Raw genomic sequence first — 12,183 nt, forward strand, 5'->3', positions numbered from 1 at the left:
GAATTTCATGAGTCTTAAAATGTACAAGAAGTTAATAGAAATCATACCGGACAGCAACCCGCACAGAAGCATCATCTCCCATTTTAAGCTATTTTCGCTATAAAACCATTCGATTCACCATTATTCATTGAAATAACTTGGGCCTTAGGTCTTTATGAGGCTATTTTTTAAATGGAAAAGAACGAAGCCATATAGACTTTTGTTCAGAGCTCCATTTTAAGGCACATCACATCGAACACAGTACTGGATGGTTGTGTGGATCAGCGTTTAGAGTGGCAGATTCAACGCAGGTTTGTATGCTGCGTTTTATTAATTTATTTAATTTAACAGGCAGCTGATTACGGTGGGTGTGTTCCAGGGACTTACTGTAGTATTCATTCAACAAAAAATAAATATGGACAAGAATGAAGTAATGGAATATGAAGTTACTTGCTTGGAAGAAGGTGGGACAGTGATTTTGCAAAAGAAAGAGGGATCTGAGCCAGGTTAGTAAATCACCATGTTTTTGGATCAACATTAAAGGACACCCTGAGTAGTAGGCTATCTATTAGCAAGTAGGTTAAATCAATGAAAAACTTATTATTTAATTCAATGTTTTCTGGCATATCCAGGCAAAATTATCACCTTAAATTGCCATTTGGAATCATTTTAAGGATTGACTTCTTCCAGGTAACATTGAGGCTCCATTAAATTGCCACATGGTAGCATTTTAAGCATTGACTCCTTTTAGGCTCTGTAAACAGGCCTAGGTGAAGTATTACAGATAAGTTGAGGATTTATGGGCTGCCAAATCATTATTCTGAGACTGTCTTTAATCCTATTGAAGAAGTAGGCTAGGGTAGACTATTCAGAGTCTATTCCAAAGGATGGTAATTTTATCCAGTAAAATTCTAGTTGATTGACTTCTTGCTAACACTGAAATGGGTTAGGTTAGGAAAATGAAACTTTCAGGGATGGGTCTACAGGCTAAAGTATGTCCTGGGAAGGTATTTCAAAGTACACATCTCTACTCATTCTTGCTCTAGAGGGCCTTGATCTTTGATGACCTTCAAAAATATTTATAGCAGAAGTTACATGTTTCCCATTGATTCTGCCAATCTATCCCTCAACCTTTAACTCCCTGTTAATTGAAGCAACTGTAAACAAAGCAAGAATGGGGGAAAAGGTAACAGGTGACAGAATACATTGGAACTACATAATTTTGGCTATATATTTGCACATTAGGCAGGTTAGAGGTAAATTATAGTATAGAGATGTATGCTTTTCCCTTTGGTATGTAGGCTAATTAGAAGGTCACTTGTACCTGATGCTGTCTGTGTTGTTTTTAGTTGGATGGGAAACATCCAAAGAAAGTTTCCTTTGAAAAGGAAAGGTGAGAATGCTCAAAAGTGAGAATGAATTTGTCAAAGCTTGGAGGTTTGCCCCTTCAGTCTGTTTAAAGGAAAATGGATTCATAATTGAAGCTTTGTTCATTTCAATCTTAAGGGTGACCTATATTTGTGACAATTCATTAAATGGTTGCAAAGGGGTACTTTTGTTTATTCATTTGTCTTCTTTATTTTCTAACAGTTTTTTTAATCTTTAAATTGATATCCATTTCTTACAAATTTTTATTGATACCAGAGGTTCATTTGCAAGTTTTCACCTACTTTGTAATCCCTGGTCTCACAATTACATTTAAATTTACTGAAGCTAGGAAACATAGAGCTACTATCTATTTAAAGAAAATCAATGGATATAAGTAGGTTTTATTGTATTTAAGCCCTAGGGCCATGGCAATTAAAGACAAATTAAAGAAGATTAACTTTAAAATACTGGACATTAAATAAGCATGATAGTCACAAAGAAAAACAAATAACAAAATTATACTTCTGTGTTCAGTTGCCAACCTGAGCAACAGTCATAAATTTTTTTAATCTTGCAGAACATTCACCCCAATTATATTCACAAGCTATCTCTCATGACCCACACTCTTGTCCATACATCCACATTTCAGGGAAATAGAAGGACCATCATACTGGTATTCTTCATTTTTACTTATATTTAATGGGTTTGAAAGAAAGTTTCTATGGCTAAGTCAGTAGGCCAGTAAAGGACCTGGTGGTCCTTTAGCCAGGTAGTGCAATAGGAAGCTAGGGACCAGCCAGCCTATGCTCTTGCATGCTCTTCCTTCTTACTGTCCCTAGATTTCCATCTGTACTCATTTAAAGTTAGGCCAATTCTAGCTGAGGTTAGTCATATCACCAACCCCTATCCAAAACAAAATAAACTGACAATGCCAGGAATTAAACCTGTACCCCTTGGACAAAGAATTCCAGCCCAGAGTGCCTACCACTTAGCAAGGAACACAAATTTGACCAGAGAACAATAATTATTTTTAAAAAAGTAGAATATTGAAAAAAAAAACTTGCTATAGTTGTCCCACTACTATCCTGTAAATGCTATAGGCCCATTTTATTTAGACAAATCAATTTCAGACAGGTATCAACAAAACTCCATCAGGGATTGTATATGCTTAAGATACAATCAAGCTATTTGAATGCTTAGTTATGTGATATTCTAGTCTTCAAATAATAAAAAAAGAGAAAAAGTATATGATCTATTTATTTTTCACCAGCTCATTTGAGCAAAATCATTTGTGACAGCCAAATGCCCATGGTTGGCTTAGAACCTCTCTAAATGCTCTGAAACAGAAGGATAAAAAAAATTATATTAATCAGCATTAAACTGTCCCTTAAATTTAAACACGTGCGTTTAATTCGAAAATGACGCTACTGCTAGTCAGCTTACTGTGCCGTTCCCACTGGCTCTACCGCAGTTAGAAATGGGCAGTTACCGCGCAGTTACTGCAGTTACAGAAAAACCGTCAGCTGGAACACACCCGGTATCATGTAATCATTTAAAGAAAGTCTTTTAGGAACCGCGTTCTATTATGCTATTTTTGCGATTTTTATTTTGTATCTAAGATGCTTGGAATCCGTAAGAGGAAAACGTTTTAAAGTTTCGTTTTGTTGAACGCAAAGAGCCTTAAAATGATTTTTGTTGGGTACACTTAAAACACGCTTCTAACCCGGTGCCTGAATCAGGAATTAAGACCATATTCTATGCATAACATAAGAGCAAGATCTAGTAAAGATGTCTTCGACGTCCGATTCAGTTTTTTAATCTAGATTAATCAGGGTACAAAAAAAAGTGAAAGAAGAAAAACAAAGTAAGCGTTACCGAAACCATTGAAGCTTAGTTAAAAAATAGGGTTGATAACCGTCTCGACGTGCCAAAACTCTCCGAGATTTGTGGGACTAGTGGCTTACTGGTACTAACTTTGTCAACTTCCAGCCGCTGAACGTCCTCTTCAGTGTCTGACCGCAATAGTAAGCCAGTAGTGACCGCAAAAATCACACCCAAGGAGTTAGTCTCTAATTACCTGTAAAGTACCAGCCAGGGTATAGAAAAATCCTCCTTGATGAGCAATCTGAAGCATATAAAAAGATTTAGTTCTAGTAATGGTTAAAAGGATCAAAAGGTGGTGCTACTAATGGCTGCGAGCAGTGGATAACTCTCCCTTTTTTAAGAGACGAGTGCTGCCTGCCCAATATGGTTTGAAACTGGTGGTTGAGGCTCTCGGGATGGGTGAAAATAATAGTGAATAACTGGACACTCCCAAGGAAGGTTTTTCTAAAAAGGAAAAAAGAGATAGAAAACCCCGATTCAAGATACCACATCCGAAGGGATATAAATAGCCCTTCAGATATTGGTGCCACATTAACCAATTCTTAAAGAAGCAATTGGCATGAGCCTTGACTCATTTGTTAGGTGTATAATAAAAAAAGACAAGGTTCAGTGAAGCCATCGTAGCAGTAGTTTTGAATCTGTATAGAAGGATTATCTCACTAACAATATCTATAGCTTTGTTTTGACAGACGGATCATGTTTAGCTTATTAATCTTGGGCCTCTTTTATATTTGAAATGTAAGTAGCTCATATTGTGTAAGACAATGTAAAAGAACCTTTAGACATAATTGATTCACGTACTATTTCTATCATATAGTGACCAGCAATAACGAGTCAAATGTTTTCAATGAAATCTTCCGTAGGAAGACTCATGTTTTCAAACGTTATTGTAATTTTTTCACCACCAGAAACAAAAATCAGTATTAAGCTCCTTTCAATTGTTTTGAATTAGGCGCACAAATAAACCTGCAAGCAAAAATGTTTTACTTAAGCATCTTTTTTGTGAAATTAAAAGTCACATGTGGGCCGAAACGCCAGCTGAAACACATATAATTAACATTGACAATTTTTCTACGTACTATAAAGTAAGAATTATTTTCTGAAAATGTTTCCTTCTCAAAAGGCCTAATTATAGACTGATACCACTAGCTCTTGTGCAGAGCCTAAAGCTGCATATTATCATTAGAGGAGGGGGATAGAATACAATTGAAGTAGACTATAACATGATTTTACAGGGTAGCCTTAACTGTTTAGAAAAAGGATTGGATAAAATACATTTTGTATACCTGGCTTTTTAATATGATATTTTCTACTTTTTAATATGATACAATTTTGTGATTTTCTACTTTGTAATATGATATTTTCCAGACTGAGAGACGCTGTAGACAATGTCATAAGCAAAAAAATAATCTGGATTTAGGAAATGTAGAGGATATGTCGACCTAATATTCCATTTTAAGTTAATAATCGAGCATTGCCTGAGTTATCAAGCACCTTGGTCTTCCATGAGCAAGCGTTCGACTCCATTGATAAAAGAGCTTTAACAAAAATCTTATCCTTGTATGGTATACCAGATAATTACGTTAAAGTGACGTGCTATGCATGAGAATAACACTCCTGCGGTTAAAATGGGAAATAAGGTTAGTACCTAGTTTTGTATTAAATCAGGAGTTAAGCAGGATTGTGGTCAATCCTCCTTTATATGGATCATCTTGATGGATTTTGTCTCAAGGAGCATGAGAGATGCAAAGCAATGGGAGGTCGTGGAATCAGATGGTTAGAAAAAAACTCTCCTGTACTTAGATTATACTGGTGATTTTAGCCTCTTAGATGAAAGTAAAATAAAGAAGCAAAAATAAATGAGCTGTTAGAGGTTTGCAAGATCAAGGTGCTAGAATGGATTTAGAAATTAATCTTAAGAAGACTAAGTCACTAAAGGTAGGAATAAGTGAAGATAAAAGCATGAAATTGGGTAGGAGCAGTGAGAGCAGTAAATATATTAAAAAAAAGAATAGCCAAGGTTCAGGGCGTTTTTTAGCAGTTAAAAAGTGCTTGGAAGGACATGAAGATAAGTCTACAAGCCAATATTGGAATATTAGAAACTAGGGAAATATTAGAAACTGCAGTTGGTGCTTCGAAGAGCAGATGAAGATTTGGAGAATGCTAGGGCACGTTCTGCGGATGAAGGATGACAGATTGCTTAAGATTGTCCTTTTCGAATGGCCGTCTCGCGCTAAATAGAAAGTCGGTCGTCCACGGTTGGGGTGGGAGGATGTAATAAAGAAAAATTAAAATGAAATAGTAACTTTCCGGGAGGGTGTAAAGAGGGAAGCTTTGAATTGATCAGGATGGAGGAGGAGTGTGCTTAGCTGTGTTTTTCGTGGGCATCTTGGTGCTCCGGTGATTTATTAGCAGCAGCAATATTAGTTCGTTATGATCATCCCCTTGGAAAACAACCAAAAAAAGAATAAATAAACCCCCATCCATAATCTTTCTTTTGGCAAAAAATCGAGAATTCCACTTTTTTTCTTTTAGGACTTTGAAACCTATACAGTGAAATCTTATGTTACACTGGATCTGAATGTGTCATTTTTCATCAATATCCTTTTACTTTAGGAAATTTCCCCTCCCCCTTTTCAAAAAATTAGGTGAAATTTCTTAGGCTCGTTGCCTTTGATGGCTTTTTATGGACTCGAGCACTAGATTCATTATATCTTATATATTTGAAATCAGCATGATAGGCCGATTCTCTTCATATATTTATTGATATCAAAATTCCATTTTTTAAGGTTTCGGTTACTATTGAACCATTGAAAATGTTCAATAGAAGATCCCTGAAATATTTATCTGCTAGTATAAACTAACAATACTTTTGGTCGTTTTCAAAGTTTCTCCGGATTTGAAAAATTATTTTGATTTTTGTTAAGAGTATTCGTTTTCATGTTCAAATCACTTTAGAGCATAATAGCAATGCTTGTTTATCATACATTTAATAAGCATTTAAGGTATTGCAATAGCAAGAAGCTTTTGCTAATCGCTTATCTAACCGCACTCAATGTGAACCCAAAAATAATCGAAAAAGCCCCAAATTTACCGAACAATATTATGGGCAAAAAATTTGAATTACTCAAACATTTCTAGGCAAAGCAATTTTCACCTTATTTTGTTCTTCATCCTGATTATTTCCAAGGGTTTAGTCTGAACTCGATCTTTTATGGGTTGGATTTACAGAAATTAATGTATTTTTATGGAGAGAAGAACCATTTGGATAAAAATACTAGGCCTATATTTTAAATCCTACAACTGACTCCATAGGCTATATCTTGTGTCTCAAAATCGACAATTTTCATTCCAGACAATCTTCACTGTAAAAGATATTTTAAAGGGAGCCTTAGCATAGATTTATCTGTTCTGTTTGAAATAATTTTCTGATTCATTAGGGCAAGACTGGGTAAAATTCTAGTTTAGCTAGGCTACTTTTCACTATCTTGGAATGGGATTAGGTTACAAAAAATGAAAATTTCAGGGTAATTTTATAGCAAACAGTTTAACTGGCTTATGTGTAAAGTGAACATACCACTTGATGCCTTTTTTTACACTCTTTACAAATATAATAATCACTTCTACTGGAAAATCAAATTCAAGCTCTTTTTAACCTAACCTAAACTTTGTTTTAACTAAACTAAACCTTGTTATAAATAATGATAAAATTCTAGTAAACCACTTGACTCTTTACATTGATGACTCCAAGCTATTTGGTACCATGGACAACATTAGCCTACAAGCCGATCTCAACCAAATTCAAGCATGGGCAGATAAATGGCTTCTGTCCTTCAACATCTCAAAGTGCATCACTCTTCATTTTGGCCGTGGTAATCTGCAGCACCAGTACACTATTTACGATGTCAAAACATCATTGACAGTCTTGATTCCTACTTCTAGTAGTGGTAGAGACCTGGGAGTCCTGTTGGATGACAGCTTAAAATTCCACAAGCACACCGCCCAAGCAGTTTCAAAAGCAAATGCAAATTTGGGACTCCTGAAAAGAACCATCAGTAGTCAATCCTCCACAGTTTTTCTGAAATTATATAAAGCTCTGGTCAGGCCAATCCTAGATTTTGGAACATGTCTTGCTGGTCCTTTTTACAAGAGTGACATCCAGCTTGTTGAGGGAGTCCAGAGGAGAGCCACCAAATGCATCGACAGTTTACACAGTCAGCCCTACTGCAGAAGATTACAATCTGTTAACCTCTCAACACTCGTTTTTTGGCGTAGGCATAACGACATGCTGCTCGCCTACGGGTACCTCCAGCAAGCGGATCAGAAGCTGTTCACTTTCTCTCCCCACCAAAAGCAAACACGAGGACTTTCCAAAAAGCTGTTCAAATCCAGCGTTAACACCAAAGTCTGACTAGATTTTTTCAGCCAGCGAGTGGTAAATGATTGGAACCAATTAAGCCAAGAGACAGTCTCGGCAACCTTGCCTGAGGAATTCAAAAAGAGGCTCGACAAGGAATGGGAGGCTAAACCATGGAGATTCCAGTGGGAAAACCCCTCCCAGCCCTCACTACCATAACAGTCATGGAACACAATAGAGAGTTAGCTTGGAGGATGATGTGGCTTGTCATACCCAACCATCTCGCACACTCTATCCGAAGTTGCTGTTGTGTGGTGGTGCCAACTTTAATTGCTGGAGAATGGTCCTTGAACCATACCTACCATGTGATCACCATTACCGAGTGGGCTTAAATTGCATCTCTCCAGCACTCTCTAGTCCCTATGGTTTGTCACTTGACCTTAGCACAGCAACCAGATCTATCGCTATCATCAACTACGGAGCATCACAGTTCTTGCAACTAATTTGCTCTGAAGTGCGAATTAAGGACATTGACTTCTTGCTATCTCAGTAAGGGTTTAGGTTAGGTAAATGAAACTTTCAGGAATGAATCTACAGACTAAAGTATGTCCCAGGAAGGTATTTTGAAGCAACTACCTCCACTCCTTCTCTGTCTAGAGGGCCGTGACCTTTGATGACCTTTAAAAATATGTGTGTTATAAAAGTGAAACCTTGCAAAATAGATCTTCTGCTTAATTGAAGTACAACAAAATTATTTTCAGCTTCGTAAATTTACTCAATTCCATTTTATAAGGTTTTAAATATATGCAAATACATTTCCTAAATTTTGAAGAAAAACATTTATATGGCTCAAAATTCTACTCAAATTAAAGAAATTGCATTTTCATAACTAAAGGCAGAGAAAAAGCAACTAGTAACTGAAAATTAAGGTAAAATGTTGTTTTGTCAAAATTTCAATAGGTATAGATCTGTCATGTAGGCAAATTTCAGGGCCCTCTAAAGGTAGAAAGGAGTGGAGGTGGGTACTTTAAAATACCTTCCTGGGACATAATTTGGCCTGTAGACCTACCCCTGAAAGTTTCATTTTCCTAACCTAAACCCTTTCTGAGATAGCAAAAAGTCAATTATCTAGAATTTTCTAGTTAATTTACCTCTTGCTATCTTGGTAAGGGTTTAGGTTAGGAAAATGAACCTTTCAGGGATGGGTCTATAGGCTAAAGTATGTCCCAGGAAGGTATTAAAGTACCCATCTCAACTCCTTCTCCCTCTAGAGGGCTCTGATATTTGCCTACATGACAGGTCTATACATATTGAAATTATGACAAAACAACATTTTACCTTAATGTTCAGTTACTAGTTGCTTTTTCTCTGCCTTTAGTTCTGAAAATGCAATTCGTGTTATTTGAGTAGAATTTTGAGCCACACAAATGTTTTTTTCAAAATTTAGGAAATGTATTTGCATATCTCTAAAACCTTATAAAATAGAACTAAGCAAAGTTATGAAGCTTAAAATAATTTTGTTGTACTTCAATTAAGCAGAAAATCGATTTTGCAAGGTTTCACTTTTATAACACACATATTTAAAGGTCAGGGCCCTCTAGAGGAAGAAGTAGTAGAGATAGGTACTTCAAAATACCTTCCCATTATATACTTTAGCCTTTAGACCCATCCCTGAAAGTTTCATTTTCCTAACTTATCCCCTCTCCAAGATAGCCAGAAGTCACTAAACTAGAATTTTACTGTTTTAAGTTATCACCTTTTTTTTCTCTTGCTTTAGTTCTGAAAATTCAATTCCTGTTATTTGAGTAAAATTTTAAATCATATCAAAAGTTTTTTTTCAAAATTTAGGAAATATAGTTACATATATTTTATACCTTATAAATTGGGATTGAGCTAAGGTATGATGGTGAAAACACTTTTGTTGTACTTCATTCCATCAGAAGATTTAGTTTGTAAGGTTTCACTTTTATAACAAAAATATTTTTAGGGTCATCAAAGGTCGGGACCCTCTAGAGAGAGAAGGAGTAGAGGTAGGTAGTTCAAAAGTTACCTATCAGTGTAGAGTTCTTATGTCTCAAGTTGATTTAACTCTTTATTAAGACCCAAGCACCTGTAAATATAACAACAAAAGCAACACTAAGCTGATAAGCAAGCAATCTCAGCAGGATGCTACAACAATATAAGCACATAACAAAGCAACACTAAACTAATTAGCAAGTGTGCCCAGCAGGATGCTACATCTTCCTTCTTCTGAGCGTGCTATTGTCTCTATAAGTTTAACCTGGTGGGTTTGATTATTGTTCTACCCAATCTTGTTTGCGTCACTCCGCCTCTGTCCGGAACTGGTTTTGTTTGTTGCTGTGTTACAGTGCTAGTAGGGACATTGACAATATTTCCATTGTGTTCAGGGAGGGCTGCCAGGCTGGGTGAGGCTGGACACTCAACTGGGCTGACTTTGGGTACCAACTCAGACGGTTGGGTGGTTTCTACATTTTGGTAGTCTTGTTTTGAGTGGATTGCTTCGTCTGAATTCCTATGGGAGAGTCTGACCCTGTTGCATTGGAGCGTTGATCCGTCGTCAGTAGCAATTGTGTAGGATCGCGGCTGTGGGCACACTTCGACAATGGTTCCTCTCTTCCAAGGACTGCTGGGTGTCATTTGGACACTCACTCTTGACCCTACCTGAATTTTGGGTAAGGATTTAGCGGTCCTGTCGTAGTACTCCTTCTGTTGCACTCTTGATTTCTCTCTGTGTTTCTGAAAGCTTGCTTTGGACACGATGTTCTTCTCTAGATGCTTCTGCGTGACAGGGAGGACTGATTGCAGCTGTCGGCTCATGAGCAGCTGGGCTGGTGCTGCCATACCGTCTACAGGCGTGTTCTGGTATTCTAGGATACTGATGTATGGGTCCTTTCCACTGATCTTGGACTTGTTCAAGATTCTCTTACAGGTTTGGACGCATTTCTCGACGAGCCCGTTTGCTGTGGGGTGATAAGGGCTAGACGTTTGATGTTCAATGCCCTAGTTTTCTGTGAATAGCCTGAATTCGCTGGAACTGAACTGTGGCCCGTTATCAGAAGTGAGAATTGCTGGTATTCCATGGCGAGCAAAGTGTCCTTTGAGTTTTGTAACCACATGAGAAGTGGTGGTGGAGGTTAGGTTGTCCACCTCAAAATAGCGGCTGTAATAGTCGACTGTTATTGCATACTGCTTCCCATTCCATTCAAACAAATCACATCCGACATGCTGCCATGGTAGTGACGGGATTGGCGTGGGAATCATTGGCTCTTTTTGATTGTTCGACATCGTGTGAGTGCAGGCATCACATCTTTGGATAAACCTTTCAATGTCTTTTCCGATATCTGGCCAGTAAATATCATTCGGGCTCTTTGCTTGGTTTTTTCAGTGCCCAAATGAGCGGAATGTAGTCCCTTTAAGACGTTGTCTTGTAGACTGGTAGGAATGACAATTCTTGAACCTTTGAAGATCAGGTCATCATGCCTTGAGAGATCTTGGCAAATACTCCAGTATTGGACTATGGTGTTTGGGCATTGTCTCTTGTTGTCAGGCCATCCCTCCAAGATGACCCTCTTCAGCACTTGGAGTTCGTGATCTGTCAAGGTCTCCTGTTTGATCTCCTCCAGTCTGCTGCCCGTGGCGGGTATGGATTTTACAAACGAATGTACAAAGATTTTGATCTCTTTGTGTAATTCTTCATCAATGTCTGGAAGATGTAGTCTTGAGAGTGCATCTGCGGTAGGGATTTCTGTACCGGCTCGGTACTTGAAAGTCAAGTCATACGGCTGTATGTACATCATCAGGCATTGAATCCTTGGTGGTGCTGTATGGAGGGGTTTTGATTAGTATAGATTCGAGTGGTCGATGATCCGTGATGACTTGTACTTTCCTTCCGTATAGGTAGTGGTGGTAATGACAGCAGCCATAGACTATGGCAAAGAGTTCCTTTTCTAGCTGTGAGTAGTTCTGTTCAGGTTTCGAGCACGTCCGCAAGTCTTCTGTTGTGCTCTTCTTGTGTGGCTCCATAGATAAGTAGGTCATCGACAAGTATTTTAAGACCTTTCAGACCTTGAAATATCTCTTCCATCTTCCGCTGGAACTCGTCCTGGGCAGATATCAGCCCAAAGGGATATCTCCTCCAATGGTATCTGCCATAAATTGTATTAAAGGTCGTGAGGTCTGAAGCTGATTTTGAAAGCACAAGCGACCAGTACCCTGAGGTGGCATCAAGCTTTGAGAAATATTTCGCACCGCTCAAATCAGCAATGGCGTCTTCAAAAGTCGGGATTGGGTAATGAGGGGCGCTTGATGGCTTCATTCAGGTCTACTGGATCAATACAAAGTCTCACACCGCCATCCTTCTTTTCAACTAGCACCATCGAGTTGACCCATTCCGTAGGCTCTTCCACCTTTTCTATTATCCCCAAGCTTTCCAATCTGTTCAGCTCTTGTTTCAATTTCTCACGCATTGCAATAGGCACTTTTCTGGCAGGATATGCTGTCGGCACAACTCCTTCCTTGAGGTGAATATCGCACTTGCCTTGTATTTTCCCAATGTCAGAGAACAGCTCTTTGTA

At 38.0% G+C, this 12,183-nt stretch overlaps 2 protein-coding genes across 3 annotated transcripts in view; one reads left to right on the plus strand and one right to left on the minus strand.

The window, feature by feature from the left end:
- Positions 1 to 343, minus strand: part of LOC136034740 (kinesin-like protein KIF21A) — a 146,752-nt gene extending 146,409 nt beyond the window's left edge. The window contains exon 1 of the mRNA XM_065716114.1: positions 48 to 343. Coding sequence (XP_065572186.1) covers positions 48 to 82 — 35 coding nt within the window. The 5' untranslated portion in view covers positions 83 to 343. The remainder of the gene's footprint in view (positions 1 to 47) is intronic.
- Positions 344 to 6,318: 5,975 nt separating this feature from the next.
- LOC136034742 (glutamyl-tRNA(Gln) amidotransferase subunit A, mitochondrial-like) overlaps positions 6,319 to 12,183 on the plus strand; it is a 48,909-nt gene continuing 43,044 nt past the window's right edge. The window contains exon 1 of one of the 2 annotated variants that reach the window (XM_065716116.1): positions 6,319 to 6,372. Coding sequence is in view for 1 of the 2 variants with exons in the window: in XM_065716115.1 (XP_065572187.1) it covers positions 6,446 to 6,449 (4 nt within the window). In the remaining variant the exon portion in view is untranslated. Of the gene's footprint in view, positions 6,373 to 6,430; positions 6,450 to 12,183 lie in introns of those variants that run through there. The other variant, XM_065716115.1, reaches the window with a different exon arrangement.

Source organism: Artemia franciscana, chromosome 13 (genome assembly GCF_032884065.1).
Source record: "Artemia franciscana chromosome 13, ASM3288406v1, whole genome shotgun sequence".
In the NCBI taxonomy this organism is placed as follows: Eukaryota; Metazoa; Arthropoda; class Branchiopoda; order Anostraca; family Artemiidae; genus Artemia; species Artemia franciscana.